The sequence below is a fragment of the Thamnophis sirtalis genome, unplaced genomic scaffold (genome assembly GCF_051295495.1).
Source record: "Thamnophis sirtalis isolate CommonGarterSnake01/CBP01778 unplaced genomic scaffold, rThaSir2_p1.2 scaffold_13, whole genome shotgun sequence".
Taxonomy (NCBI): Eukaryota; Metazoa; Chordata; class Lepidosauria; order Squamata; family Natricidae; genus Thamnophis; species Thamnophis sirtalis.
This window is the reverse complement of record NW_028261393.1, coordinates 6,836,289-6,851,823: the sequence shown is the minus strand read 5'-3', so window position 1 is coordinate 6,851,823 and position 15,535 is coordinate 6,836,289. Positions and strand designations below refer to the sequence as shown.

Genomic DNA, 15,535 nt, shown 5'->3' with positions numbered 1-15,535 from the left:
TTTTGCAAGCAAAGAAGCTATTTGTGTTTCTGTACAGGTAACCCTTGCCTTACAATGGTGAATTTATTGACAATTCAAAGTTACAATGGGACTGGAAAAAAGGGGGTCGTTTTTCACACTTATGACTGTTACAGCATCCCCATAGTCATGGGCAGCCAGGCGAGGCGACGTGAGTGGCATCAAGTTGGCCACGCCCACCCAGTCACATGATCACCCAGGTAGGTACGCCTACCCAGCTGGTCATTAGAGCAGAGAAGTGGTTGTTAAATTATTTCAATCCCACCACGGTCACAAGGCCAGGTAATCTTCATCTTACAACAATCCATTTAGCGACCGTTTGAACTTACAACGATGCTGAAAAAAAAGTGTCTTCTGACCAGTTTTTCCCACACTCACAACTTTTGCAGGATCCCTGCAGTCATGTCATCAAAATTCAGGGGCTTGGCAACTGGTTCCTATTTATAACGGTGGGTCACGTGATCCTTTTTTGCGGCCTTCCGGCAAGCAAAGTCAACGGGGAAACCAGATCCACTTAACAACCGTGCTAACTGAACAACTGCAGTGATTCCCTTAACCACCCTATCAAGAAAGGGCGTAAATTGGTTGAAAACTCAGTTAACAAATGTCTCCCTTAGCAATTTTGAGCGCCATTGTGGTTGTAAGTTGAGGACTATCTGTAATCCCATTTTCTTTGCGTGCTGAATAATGCTCAGTTCATTTATAAGACAAAAAAACAACAACCCTAAAGTCAATAGCTTTGGTGACATTTGTCATGTTATGCAAATACAGCTTCTAATTTTGGAAACACACACCTGAGCTCTGTCGCCGAGCAGGAACTTGAGTTTTCTTGATTTGTTTATGATAAGCAATCTAATGAATCATCATGACAGGGCTAGGCTGACCTAAGGGTGTGAATACAGCCATTAAAATAAATATAAAAAAGTTATATTAAGTGGAATGTTATAACGAGCTATAGATAGCGTCAGAGCAGAAAACGCAAAGATGTGTAAGAGGCATAGAAGATATCAGCATGCAAATAGTGGGAAGATTAAAAAAAAAGGATGGGTAGAAATGCAAAGGGGAATTTTTTTAAAAATGGCTATGTGAAAGGTGAAGCAAGTCAAATTGACTGTAGTTTGCAGTGTTGAGCTCTAAACAGAAGGGGGAAATAATCACCTGACGAATTCTGAGAATATTTGCGTAGAACCTGGCAATGTTGAATGTTGTAACAGGGCTGGTACATAAAATCAACAGGGAGACGTAAAACTGTGAATCCTGGACAGTTATGTAATACAGGGAGTCTCAGCTTATGACCACAATTTAGGCCCAACATTTCTGTGGCTAAATGAAACCTTTGTTAGGCGAGTAACAAGTAATTTACTTGAAATTTGGCAGTCATTTAGAACATGGAGGGGGGAGACCTGAGAGGTTTGAAATACTGTGTTTGGGGCAATTCTCTGAGGGGAACGTGGTTTTTCTCTAAACCAGGGCTAGTCTACCTTTTTATACCTACCGCCCACTTTTGTATCTCTGTTAATAGTAAAATTTTCTAACCGCCCACCGGTTCCACAGGAATGGTGATTTATAAAGTAGGGAAGTCAATTAAATTTTAAAAAAGGAAAGTGCTTCAATATCGGACAAAACCCCTACCGCCAGGGCCGGATTTAGATGAAAAGAGGCCCTAGGCTATTCCACTTATGAGGCCCTTTCACCTCCCATTTCTAAGTTTGTAAATTACACGAGAGACAATAAAATACATCATTACTGTGATATATATCAATATATATCAATATATATAGCTGGCCTCCTGACGGAGGGCGGCTCTGCTCTGCAGCAAAGGCAGCGAGGCCAGCCGCCTCCCCTGCTGCGCTCAGCTGCCCGGCTCGGCCCCCTCGCCCTCACCTGCCTGGCCGCTGGTGGGCTCCACGTCGACGGGGCGGCTACTGGGAGCGGCCACGCTTCTTGCCTGACCGCCAGTGCCAGGAACGTGGGTGGGCTCCTCAACTGCCGCGGCGCTGGAACGATCTTAACCAATACATTCTTATGTTTGTTTATTAGTCATATGCGTAGAATTTCTCCTTATTTTCGGTTCAGTGTTTTAGTGTTCACTGTTTTTAGAATAGTGTGATTTTAATTTTGCTAACAATTTGAATGTAGGCCCCTCTTGATCTTGAGGCCCTAGGCTGAAGCCTAGTTAGCCTATAGGAAAATCCGGCCCTGCCTACCGCCCACCATGAAAATTGGAACGCCCACAAGTGGGCGGTAGGGACCAGGTTGACTACCATTGCTCTAAACAATCCATTTTCACTCAATCGTAATGAAAGTAAGTTGTGGCAACTAAAGTATTTGTGCCTGGATATTTTTCTAAGGAGAGGTTTGAACAAACACGAGACGATAGCATTGATACCCAGGTGATTCCCTCTTCTGATGTCCTCCATTTGTTTACTCAATTCAGCTATACTCTTAGCCACTTTTCTTTTGGAATACATTCCTATCATTCTATCCGCTCATATTACCAGAGAGTTGTAATGTAGTAACTATGAGAGGGATAGAATAGAATAACAGAATTGGAAGGGACCTTGGAGGTCTTCTACTCCAACCCCCTGCTTAGGCAAGAAACTCTACACCACTTCAGACAAATGGTTATGCAAAATCTTCTTTAAAACTTCCAGTGTTGTGGCATTTAGATCCCAAAAAGTTAGTTTGTATGTATCCGAATTTACAATCTAAATGCTGGAGATGTGATTGTGTTGACGCCACGTATTATCATATAAGGTGGACTTGTAAAAAAGTTAAAGCATTTTGGATAAACATATGGTGGATTATTCAAAATATTCTTTAAAAGAGGATAAAGTTCACTCCCCAGCTCGTCTTGCTAGGTATAATTACAGACTGTACAGTTATAGAGACTAATTTGATTCTGAACTTAACAACGGCAGCAAGATTGTTGGTGGCGCAGTACTGGAAGAAGGAAGAATTGCCTACTATTCAAGAATGGGCATTAAAAGTAGTAAACTTAGCAGAGATGGCCAGAATTTCAGCATATTTGAAGGACTATTCAGACGAGAAATACAAGCTGGAATGGAGAAGATGGATTGACTACATTCAAAATAAATATCGGACTAAGAAATTTCAACTAGCTTATGAATGAATGAACAAGGAATGTTACAATTTATCTAAAGTTAGCTTAATAAAAGGGGAGTTAAAGTACAAGAGGAGGTGGGATGCTATAGTTAATTAGCTTATCTTAGTGTATGATGGTTAAATGTTTATACCCTGTATTTTGCTCTGGGAGGTTGGGGGGAGGGAGGGTTGGGGCAGGGGGAGGGAAGGGGAAGGGGAAACATTTGTAAAATCTATTAAAACTCTTTAATAAAAGAAAAACCTTCCAGTGTTGGAGCATTCACAGCTTCTGGAGGCAAGCTGTTCCCCTGATTAATTGTTCTGTCAGGAAATTCCTCCTCAGAAGTTGCTTCTCTCCTTGATAGTTTCCACCCATTGCTTCGTGTCCTACCCTCAGGTGCTTTGGAGAATAGTTTGACTCCCTCTTGGTGTCCTAGCGGACAATCACTTAAATATGAGCCAGCGGTGTGTTGCAGCTGCTCAAACCTTTTCTTTTGGAATACCTCCTAACATTCTCTTTTGTCACATACTTCTCCCCAAAGGTAATGGGTCCAAGAAGATATCTAGGAGTGTTCCATAAATGTTGGGAAGAGCTTCTGTGTCTAATGCCATAGGAGTTGGGTATGCCGGATGCCAAGGCTAATCTATGGCTAGTATGACTTGGGTATGGGTAGCCTAGAGAAAAGAAGGACTAGGTGTGACATGGCATGGTTGAACAGGGGCAGCTTGTTGGTCTGCTGCTGGGAGTGGTAAGCCCCTTGAGTGGTGAGCCCCTCTGCTGATCCACACCCATCGGTTGGGCAAAAGCCTGTGGAGGCATTGCCGGGGAGGCTGGACCCGGCAGCGGTCCCATTCTCTGATGTAACTTTCAGAATTGGGATAATGTCAGCGTTCCAAATATCATGCACAATTAAATCAGAGTCAAAGGCAAAACTATGCTTAAAGTTCCAATTTAATAAGGCAGGCATGTTGGCATCGTGCTATGGAATCCCAATTCTGGAAGTTACATCAGAATCCCACCCAGTTAAAAGTTCATGATCCTGTCCCCACACCCACAGTCCATCACATGGTCCAATCTTCTTCCACGCTGGCACCTACGCCCAACTGCTTCCGATCAGCTGCAAAGGTTTGGGAGACAAAAGATGACCTTGAACTTCTAGAAAGGAATTTTTTTATTTTGAAAACAACACATTCTACCCCTTGCTAATTCTCCCCCTTAATGAGAGTGTGGCAGGCCAAAGATTCTTAAAGGAACCGCTGCAGGCCTGAAAATCGCATTATTCCAGTATTTGAGGAGCTGCCACAAAGAACAAGGGATCAATTTATTTTCCAAAGCACCTGAAGACAGGACCAGAAACAATGGATGGAAATTAATCAAGGAGAGAAGCAACTTGGAATTAAGGAGAAACTCCGTGACATTGAGGACAATTAACCAGTAGAACAACTTGCCTTCAGGAGTTGTGGGTGCTTCAACACTGGAGATTTTTAAGAAGGAAAGCTACTGGAATGGAATAGGGTCACCTGTTTGAGCAGGGGGTTGGATTTGAAGACTTGAAGACCTCCAAGGTCCCTCCCAGGTGTGGTGGTATTTACATGGGCCATTCTTGGGCTACCAAGAACTGCCTGCACCAATGCACTCTGCACCATCTGTGTGCGAATGCTAATATTGGGCTTTTTCAGCCCTAGAGTTTCATTACACAATAAAATGGGGGGGGGGATGTGACAAAAGAGAATGGTAGGACTTATTCCAAAAGAAAAGGTTTGGTTAGCTGCAACACACTGGTGGCTCATATTTAAGTGATTTTCCACCAAGAGGGAGTCAAACTATTCTCCAAAGCATCTGAGGGTAGGACAAGAAGCAATAGGTGGAAACTAATCAAGGAGAGAAGGAACGTCTGAGGAGGACTGAGGAGAAATTACCTGATTGAACAATGAATAATTAGTTTAGTTTAGTTTTAGTTTTATTAAACATTTATAGGCCGCCCTTTTCCCTGAGGGGACTCAGGGCGGCTTACAATAATAAGGGAGGGGAGTGCAGAACAAAACACAAAAAGAAAATGTGAATAAAAATAATTAACGGTAAAAACACAACATTCATTCAGCATTCGGGAGGGGCGAGAATAAAGTCTTATCCCCAGGCCTGATGGGATATCCAGATCTTAAGGGCTGTGCGGAAGGCCTGGACGGTGGTGAGGGTGCGGATCTCCACGGGGAGATTGTTCCATAGCGTCGGAATAAGTGGAACAACTTGCCTCCAGAAGTTGTGAATGCTCCAACTATTATGACCAAATAAGAAGAATGACCAAAATAAGAAGAGTTCTTTGTATATTACTAGGCATGAGAAGGCATGTTGATACAGTAGCTTCTGTCAAGCCCAAGGCAGGGACAAGATCCAGTCACACCTAATTGACAGAATCTTGCCAAAATAAAGTTGTAAATTTCTTACCTGCTAGATGCATCGTGAGAGATTCTAGGATGTGGCTACCATGGACCTCCTCCCTCCTCCCCATCCAGCTTGGGACTGCACAGTCTCTTAAGCTGCGCCCCTTTGTGGGAAAGCTTTGTGTTGCCAAAAATCTTCCCCCACTGCTCCCACAAGTACACATTCCGTCACCTTTTTGTGCAGTATTTGTTAAGATGTCTTCTTGTGATTTATATGGGAAAGCAAGACTGGGTGAAGAGATTCTACCAAGCGATTGGTCAGATAAGACACAGTAGAAAAGATGGACTTACTTGGACTTAATCTTCGTAAACGTCAACGTCCACAAGGCAGTGATCGTTGCATTGTGAAGGCCAAAGGCAGAACGTCACAGATTACAGAGTTGTTTATCCGTGTGTTGTCCTGCCATTGGATTCTCAGCTTGTTTCACGGTTCCGTCGCCACAGGAACCAACACTCCCCATTTATCCGGGCTTGTGACCGGCTATGGTTTCCCATAGGCTGGGTTAGTAGAAAAGATGACTTCAACAACAGAGTGGTCAATGTCTGGAATGCACTACCCGACTCTGTTGTGACATCCTCAAATCACCATAACTTTAACCTTAAACTGTCTACTTTTGACCTCACCTCATTCCTAAGAGGTCTGTAAGGGGAGTGCATAAGCGCACCAGCATGCCTACCGTCCCGTGACCCGACAAATGCGCATACGACAAAAGCACACCGACAAAACTGTGGCGAGAAAATCATGACGTCATACACACGCCCACAAGAATGTGTTGACAAAACCGTGCCCACAAAAGCGTGATTTCAGTTAAGGTAAGGGTTAGGTTCAGGGTTAGGTTTAGGGTTAGGTTCAGGGTTAGGTTCAGGGTTAGGTTCAGGGTTAGGTTCAGGGTTAGGTTCAGGGTTAGGGTTAGGGTTAGGGTTAGGGTTAGGTTTCCATTTAGAACTCGTGGTTACTACTTGTTTGTTGAAGGTGCGCTTTTGTCAGTGCGCTGTTGTCGGTGAACCCTACCGTACCTGTCCTACTGTCCCTATTGATTTCTACCTATTGCCTGTGTTCTTAGTCATGTTTATTCTTATTCCTGTTATTTTGTACATGTGACAAACTAAATAAGAAATAGTCTGCAAATAGACAGTGGGCGAGACAAGAGAGTTAGAAGGGAAAATCTCTAGTCTCTTGGGCTATAAAAAGGATGGGGGAATTGTACTTTCAGACCTGTAAGATTCAGTTAATGCAGCTTTACAATAAAGTAGAATTAGTTCATCTAATTGGGTTCCTATCTGATCTACCTAGTAAGCCAGACACAACAGTCACCAAATCATTCAAAAATCATAAGTCTTGTTTTCTCCCATATCTGCTAATTTGCCAGACGAGTGCAGACCTTGGCACATTCAGCATTCTTCTACTGGTTGTTACTGTTGTTGTTGTTCAGTCACTAACTCGTGGCCCCACGTGGCCTGTTTTTGGCCAGTAGAGTTTTGCAGGAGGCCAGGGAGACTGAAAAAAGGCCATGGGGCTAATGCACATGTTTCCCCAGCCCGTTTTGGCCAGCAGAGCAGTGGTGGGATTCAAATAATTTAACAACCAGTTCTCTGCCCTAATGACCAACTGGGTAGGCATGGCTCGGTGGTCATGTGACTGAATGGGCTTGGCCATCTCAAGGTCACTCATGTCGATGGGCACTTGGCCTTAGCTTGTAATAAGGGTTAACCGGAGAGGCAGTTTCTATAAGCAGGACAATCAAAATTAGGCTAGAAAAAACACCAGAATGTTTCCTTCCTGCCTTCCTTACAGGATTAGCCCTGTAAAGTGGAAAAAAACAAAATGAGATTTCTTCCAACAACCGGTTCTCCAACCTGCTTAGAAAGTTACCAAGCGGTTCTCCCGAATAGGTGTAACTGAATCCCACCACTGCAGCAGAGGCACATTACTAATGTGTCCTCTCTTCTCATTTGGTGGCCGGAAAATTTGAGCTTCAGCTTCAGGATCTGTCCTTCCAAGGACGGGGTTGATGTCTCTTAGGAATTCATCTATTACTGACCAACAGAAATCCCCATTAAACCATTGCAAAAACACCATACAAGTTTAATCTCCATCCCTGATAAAGTTGAACATCCCACAGCAACCTCCTCCTTTCTCTTCCAATAAAAGAAGCTGGGTTGGCCAAGACCTCCAGTGAATAGTTGAGTAGTGGTTATGGTCCTATGCTGTTTATCAATGAATCAAACAAAATAACATCCTTCATCGTCATCACTGACCTGCCTTGGACATGTTGGCACATAGCAAGCATCCTCTAATTCTCCTTTCTGAAATAAAATAAAATAAAAGAGGAGGGAGATATTTCTTCTTCAACCCCCTACTTATGATTGCAACCGATTCTTGCTTAACCTAAAGAACCCACAGAGTTACTGGATGATCCCAACAAGCCTCAACCAACTTGTTGGTTCTCCATTGATGTTGCCCCGTTGGCCATTTCATGGTGCAAGTTGTTATTACTCTACCCTGTGTGGGATTTGGCGATCACTCATGTCTTCCATTCCACCCACTGGAGGGAATCAATCCAAAACATCCTACAGGGGAGCCATGCTCCAATAACTATAAAATTCAGTCCCTTTATTTGTTGGTTTCAGGAGAGCACTGGAGTCACTCTGCAGATACAATGGCTGCTGGTCTTGTTCTCTTCTTCTGTCTCATCTCCTCAGTCTTACTGACAGGTGGTGAGTATTGCTATTCAACACTGAGATTCTAGAGCAGAGGTGTCAAACTCTATTTCATTGAGGGCCACATCAGGGTTGTGTTTGACCTCGTGGGGGGAGGAGGGAGGCTGGGGTGGTTGTGGCCAGCCTGATGTCACTTGTGTCGGAGGCCCGAGTGCTCTACCACCAAAAACAGATCTCCTCATCTCTGTTTTTGCCTGTGATGGCCTCCTGCAACCCTACCTTCCAGTGAAAATGGAGCTCACATGCAGCCCTGCTGAGCTCCGTTTTCAGATGGGTCAGTCTCCTGCAACCCTCTGCCAGTGGAGTGACAGTCGGCTGTCAGACTCCTGGACACGAAGTGACATCATAACTAAGTTGTACGATGGAACTTGCAGGGCCAGTGCAATGTGTAACATGTTCTCAGTAGGGTAATGGGACTGGATTTTTTTTAATATGATTTATTGGGTTAGGGATTTTTTTTCTTTGTCTTCACTGTGAGTTGTACTGTGCTGGAGGTGGGTTGCACTCCTCCAATCTCATTGTACATATGTTGTGCACGACAATAAAGAATTATTATTATGAAATGGAGCTCGGGAGGGCTGTGCAAGGTCCTCGTGAGCTCCCTTTTCGCTGGCAGGTCCTTTGCTATTTCTAGGGTGGTCCCATGGGCTAGATCTAAGCACCCCGTGGGCTGGATCCAACCCCTGGGCCTTGACTTTGACACCCCTGTTCCAGAGAGTAAGTAGAAGGAGGTTTCTTAAATGGATAAAGACACATGGATGGAGAAGCATCTTCAGCTCTCTGCTTGTTTTAGCTTTTTAAATAAATGAACGAGGAGGTGAATCAGCAACCAGATAGTTGCAGGATGGGCAGGAGGCTAAGAGTTGGTCTTTTGAGTCAGCCTTCACCCCTGCTGCCAGCAGTAAGAGTATAAGCTATTTTCCTGGCCATATTTTGGAGATGCTGTACCTTCTTCTTATGCTAAGGAGTGACTGGTCCAAAGTCCCCAAGCTGACATTTGTGCCTAAAGCAAAACTAGAACGCAGAGTTTCCCAGCTCCTAATTCAATGTGTTCAACCAAAACACTAAAACAAAAGTCATAGCTTATAAACTGTGAATTCTTCATAGTCTCAGGATACTCTGTATTGGTTCTTAATCTGCTGGCACTCAATCAGCTTGTTTAGAAGGCTGATCTCAATCAACAATAAAAAGAAGTCTTTCGGAGAAGATCACATCTAAAGAAGAGAATGAAAGATCATGTTTTCCTATTTAAAAGCTGAGCTAATTTCTGATATCCATGTTTTTCAATCTCTAACCTTCGAAGTTTCAAATGTGTGCTAGAAATGGATACACACGTAGAAAAAAATGTTATTATTTTTGAAGTCTACACAGGGCTTTTAAATAACTATTGCATCACCCGGTTGGCTCACTGCATGTATAATCATTTTGCTTCTCTCCTCTGCAGTCAGATCTCTAAAATGCCAGACATGTTTTGCCACTAGAGGAGAATGCAAAAACGAAGACATGAAATTGATGGAGTGTAAACAAGACCAAACACATTGCCTTTCCTTGTCTTATCTTGCTACGTTCAGTGAGTGAAATACCTTTTCAGTTTAGCGGAAAGTCCTTATTACCATCACTTAGTATCTCAAGCATCAAGGAATAATTAAGTTTTCTTGAAGGTGGATTTCATCATTGACTTCAACTAATGGCAACATATTTTGCCAATTTCAGTGGGTTATGCTTACTAGAAATGTTGTGTTGGTGAAAATATTATTTTCTGTTACTCTACAGTACATGGAAGGGACATGGTGGCTCAGTGGCTAAGGTGCTGAGCTTGTCAATCAGAAAGGTCGACAGTTCAGCTGTTCAAATCCTTAGCACTGCATAACAGAGTGAGCTCCTGTTACTTGTCCCAGATTCTGCCAACCTAGAACTTTGAAAGCATGTTAAATGCAAGTAGAAAAATAGGAACCACCTTTGGTGGGAAGGTAACAATGTTCCATGCGCCTTTGGCGTTTAATCAGAGGTCTCTTCGGACAGCGCTGGCTCTTCGGCTTTGAAATGGAAATGAGCACTGCCCCCTAGATTTGGTAATAGCTAGCACATATGTGTGAGGGGAACCTTTACCGTACATGAAACACACTGGGGGCAAAGTGGTAAGAGAAAGAAAGGGATCCAATATCCATTTAACAGTGCAGAATAGTTTCCAGAAGTTCACCAGTCAAAATTAACTCTTCCTCCCTACCTGAAATAAATGGAGGAAACCATCTCCAATCATGCATGGGGTAATTTTGTTCCTTGAAATGACTATTTTTGTGACTATTTTCTTTCTCCTATTAAGGAAAACCATATAATCTTCTTGTCCAGCCAACATCCATTAATATAAGGGATCTCAAACAAAATATTGAATTGAGCTCAGTGCTTTTTAAACACTGCCTTTATTTTCTTTTTTTCTAAATCCCAGCATTTCATCTCTGTTTCATAGCTAGTCCTTCACTCAGTTACACAGCTAAGACTTGTGCAAAGGCTGAGGAATGCAATGACGGCTTTTACAGCATGACCACTGCACAGGGACATTATACTCAAATAAACCTTTTCTGTTGCCAGTCAAACGGTTGCAATGTCCTGCCTCTTTGGTGTAAGTAATTCAACTCAATGTTTATTTGCATAAGGTAGAGAAGTTTAAAGGTTGGCAGTACTGTGGGCAGGAAGTGAGAAAGCCAGGGGAGCAAATTTGACCCAGCTTAAGGAGAAAGCAACATCTAAATCATACCTGTCTCCACAGAGATGCAAAGTTTCAAAGGAGCAGCAAGCTTCAGGGGGTGAGAGGGTGAGGAATAACAGCATAACAGAGTTGGAAGGGGCCTTAGAGATCTTCTAGTCCAACCCCTGCTCAAGCAGGTAATCCATTTCAGACAAATGGTTATCCAATTGCTTCTTTAAAACTGATAAATTAATGAAAGTTCATTTCTTGAGCGAGCCATTGTTGGGTCAACCACAGGTACTCCTCAAATTACAGCTATGATTGAGCCCCAAATTTATGTTGCTAAGTAAGAAGTTGGCTATCTGAACTTTGCCCCATTTTACGACTTCTCTTGCCACATTTCCTAAGTGAATCACTGCAGTTGTTACATTAGTAATACGGCTGTTAAGTGAATTGATTTTGACATTGAGTTTGCTTGTAAGAAGGTTGCAAAGGGACCCCAGGAGTGTCATAAATGGCAGTCAATCATGAAAATCACGTGACCCTGGGGATGCTGCAGTAGTCATAAGAGGTGAAAAATGGCCGTAAGTCACTTTTTTCAGGGCCATTGTAACTTCAAATGGCCAAATGGTGGTAAGTTGAGGACTCCCTGCATAGGAGAAAAATAGCATCCATGTGTCAGTGGAGAAATGGCTGCCCTGGGTTGCAATCAGCCATTGGAGGGAAGCGCTTCCCATCACTGAAGTTGCCAATCAGAGCTGGGATTGTCATAAGGGGAGGTGAGCCCTGCAGGCTGTCCTCTCAAAAGGGCTTATTAAGGGGTAAGGAGAAAAAAATGCCTATTTTGAAGGGGGCCCTCAGGACATTTGGGATGGAATGATGGAGTAGATGGAATATGGTGCCATTTTCATTGCTGGTCCAACTCTACCTTCAGACCAGGGGTGAAATCAACTTACCTTCACTTTCGGTTCAGAAAGGTGAGCGTGTACCACATACACATATGTGCAGGAGCTCCCGAGCATGTGCAGGAACTTCTGAGCATGGCAAGGAACTTCTGAGCATGCACAGAGCATCAAAAATGGGATGTGATGATTTCTGGGTGGATGTCCAGGGCCTCCCACCATCACCACAACCCGTTCTCCTGAACCAGATAGAACTGGCTGAATAGCACCACAAATCCAAGAGTCCTGGCTGGGAATTCTGGAAGCCAGAATGTGAAAGAGATCATGAAAAGGTTTGCTAAACTTGTGTTGATTGATTCCTACAGCGCCACTCCGTGATGAACTCAGGCCCAATGGATTGGTATGTTCTGGATCATACACAAGACACGGAGATTCTATCCAGCCACCTCAGCAAATTCTCTGTCTCGGCCAAGAGACCCATTGTGTCAACCTTAATTTTACCATGAATACATGTGAGTGCAAACTTTTATTTTTTAAATCAGAGAAACCATAGAAAGAGAAAAAGGAAGTCCAGGTTATTAAAAATAAATAATTAAAATCTTATAAATTGTGGTGAGGGGAATTAAAAATTGTGGGAATCTACGTTATTCATAGGGTTTTGAACAGATAATTGCAATATAGAGTGGGGTTTGGGGGAAGGAACCTGGAGGAATATTACTACTGTTTTCCATATATTTCTCTCCTTAATGCAGATATCCTTAGCAGTGGTGGGATTCAAAATTTTTTGCTATCCGTTCTGTGCGCGTGGCTTGGTGGGCATGGCAGGGGAAGGTTACTATCAACTGGGACTCAGGAGGCAGAGAAGAGATGGGGGCAGGGCCAGTCGGAGGTGGCATTTGCTGGTTCTCCAAACCACTCAAAATCTCCAGTATCGGGTCTCCAGAACTGGTCAGAACTTGCTGCATACCACCTCTGATCCATAGACATTTTCCCTGCCTTTTGGGTGCAATTTCGCCTGATATAACTATCCTTACTCTGCTAGAATATACACATTGCAGTAAAAAAATATTTCCCAAGAAACTGCATTTTTGCACAATACTCATTCTGAGAAAAGCCTTTTGGTGTAGCTGATAAATATTTCATTGGAACTGTACCTGTCAGATATGTAAACATTCAGAGAAATACGAAAATGCACTCTTGATCACAAACCTTCCAGTGAAAAATTAAGTGTGCAAAAGTTCAGCAACATCCTGTGATATATACTATGCCTAGAGTTGAGATAACTAATGGTCAGATAAAAGAAATTTGACTCTGGGCCAGAACTGAAACCTGAGTGCCCTAAGGGGGGAGCGCAGGGGGATCGTGCACAGGTGTGCCACAACCTTAATGCAACACGCAACACCCCCCCAGTGCACATGCGCGAATGAGAGGCGTGACCCTCCCCATTTTTTGCATGCTTTTTTTGCCCTCCCCAGACTCCAAAGGCTTTATAGGAGCCTGGGGAGGGTGAAAACAGACTCACCCGTCGTAGTCCCCGGACGCCCTCCGGAGGCTTCAGGGACCTTCAGGAGGCTTCCATGAAGCCTCCGGAGGGCAAAAAACGACCCTATAAGCAAATCGCAATAAAGTCTCAGATTCTTATTCTTCCTTTTTCCTCTACAGTTGGAGCTATTGAAGAAAGGGGTATGCTCCGAGGATGCGCAACCCCAAACGTATGTTCCTATCCTGCTGGAGAGACAAGCATGGCCAATGGCCTTGTAACGTTCAACATCATGAAAGAGTGTAACACTATTCCATTATCACTTGATCGTGCTTTTCTCCTCAAGTAGTCAGGACATAGCCTTCTGCCTTTGTCTTTCAGGGTTTATAAAAGTGAGAAGGTGATTGGAGCTTCAGAAGTAAGATGTAACAGGGGTTTGGGGTTAAGTATTCTTGACAGCTTGTTAGTAATTTAAAATATGGAGGTGGAGCAGACCTGAGAGGGTTGAAATGCTGTGTTTGGCCCTACTAGCTGAGATGAATGTGGTTTTTCTCTCAACGTTCCCTTTTCACTAAATCATAACGAAAATAAATTGCGGTGTTGAAAGCATCTGTGTCTGTGTACTTTTTTTTTAAGGAGTGCTTGAACACACAGGAGAAGATAGATTTGATGAACTGGCCATTCTCTCCACTATGTCACCCATAGCTGTCACCCATAGACTCAATTCAGCTATATCCTTAGCAGTGGTGGGATTCAAATAATTTAACAACCGGTTCTCTGCCCTAATGACCATCTGGGTAGGTGGGGCTTGGTGGTCATGTGACTGGGTGGGCGTGGCTAACTCAAGGTCACTCACGTTGATGGGCGCTTCCCCTTAGCTGTTGCAATATAATAAGGGTTAACCGGAGAGGCGGTTTCTGTAAGCAGGGCAATAAAGATTAGGCTAGAAACAACACCAGAATGTTTCCTTCCTGCCTTCCTTACAGGATTAGCCCTGTAAAGTGTGGAAAAACAAAAGTCGATTTCTTCCAACAATCGGTTCTCTGAGCTACTTAGAAAGTTACCAAGTGGTTCTCCCGAATAGAAGCGAACCGGCTGAATCCCACCATTGCAGCAGAGGCACATTTCTAATGTGTCCTCTCTTCTCATTTGGTGGCCAGAGAATTTGAGCTTCAGCTTCAGGATCTGTCCTTCCAAGGACGGGTTTGATGTCCTTTTGGAATTCATCTATTACTGATCAACAGAAATCCCCATTAAACCATTGCAAAAACACCATACAAGTTTAATCTCTATCCCTGATAAAGTTGAACATCCCACAGCAACCTCCGCCTTTCTCTTCCAATAAAAGAAGCTGGGTTGGCCAAGACCTCCAGTAAATAGTTGAGTAGTGGTTATGGTCCTATGCTGTTTCTCAATGAATCAAAACAAAGTAATGTCCTTCATTGTCACCACTGACCCACCTTGGACCTGTTGGCACATTGCAAGCATCCTCTTACTCTCCTTTCTGAAATGAAATAAAGTAAAATAAAAGAGGAGGGAGATATTTCCTCTTCAACTCCCTACTTATGATTGGAATCGATTCTTTTTTTATTTTTTTTAAATAAATTTTTATTTTAAACACATAAACACATCAACGAAAACAAACACATGACTTAAGACAACATAGGAACAAGAAGTTCCATCGTATATCATACAGCAGTTCCGCATCGGTTTCTTTGAGTTAGTGTTTTCCCTTCTATACATTTCTATCTTACATTCATTGTCTCCTTATTCGTTATCCATTTTTATGTACAATTCTATATTTATTTATACTTGGCTATTTATAACCAAATATTGTTTACCTATATTGTGCTATATATTCTTACTATCACTTATTCTCTTACATACAATTCTAGGTACCGTATATACTCGAGTATAGGCCGACCCGAATATAAGCCGAGGCACCTAATTTTACCACAAAAAACTGGAAAAGTTATTGACTCGAGTATAAGCCTAGGGTGGGAAATGCAGCAGCTACCGATAAATTTCAAAAATAAAAATAGATACCAATAATGCCATTGCCCATTGAATAACATATACAGCCTGCCTGTGCCCATTAAATATACAGTAGCCATTGTAAAAATTTGCTCTGCATAACAAATTATTATCACACAATACCGGTGTATTCAATGAAATACTTCA

The 15,535-nt window shown here is 43.0% G+C and overlaps 1 protein-coding gene across 1 annotated transcript; it reads left to right on the top strand.

The window, feature by feature from the left end:
- The first annotated feature begins 8,225 nt into the window (after positions 1–8,225).
- On the top strand, positions 8,226–13,821 carry LOC148042947 (phospholipase A2 inhibitor and Ly6/PLAUR domain-containing protein-like). Its single transcript, XM_087727188.1, has 5 exons — positions 8,226–8,283; positions 9,731–9,856; positions 10,754–10,906; positions 12,240–12,386; positions 13,537–13,821. The coding sequence occupies exons 1-5, from the start codon at positions 8,226–8,228 to the stop codon at positions 13,701–13,703; spliced, it is 651 nt and encodes a 216-aa protein (XP_087583314.1). The 3' UTR covers positions 13,704–13,821.
- Positions 13,822–15,535: the final 1,714 nt, after the last annotated feature.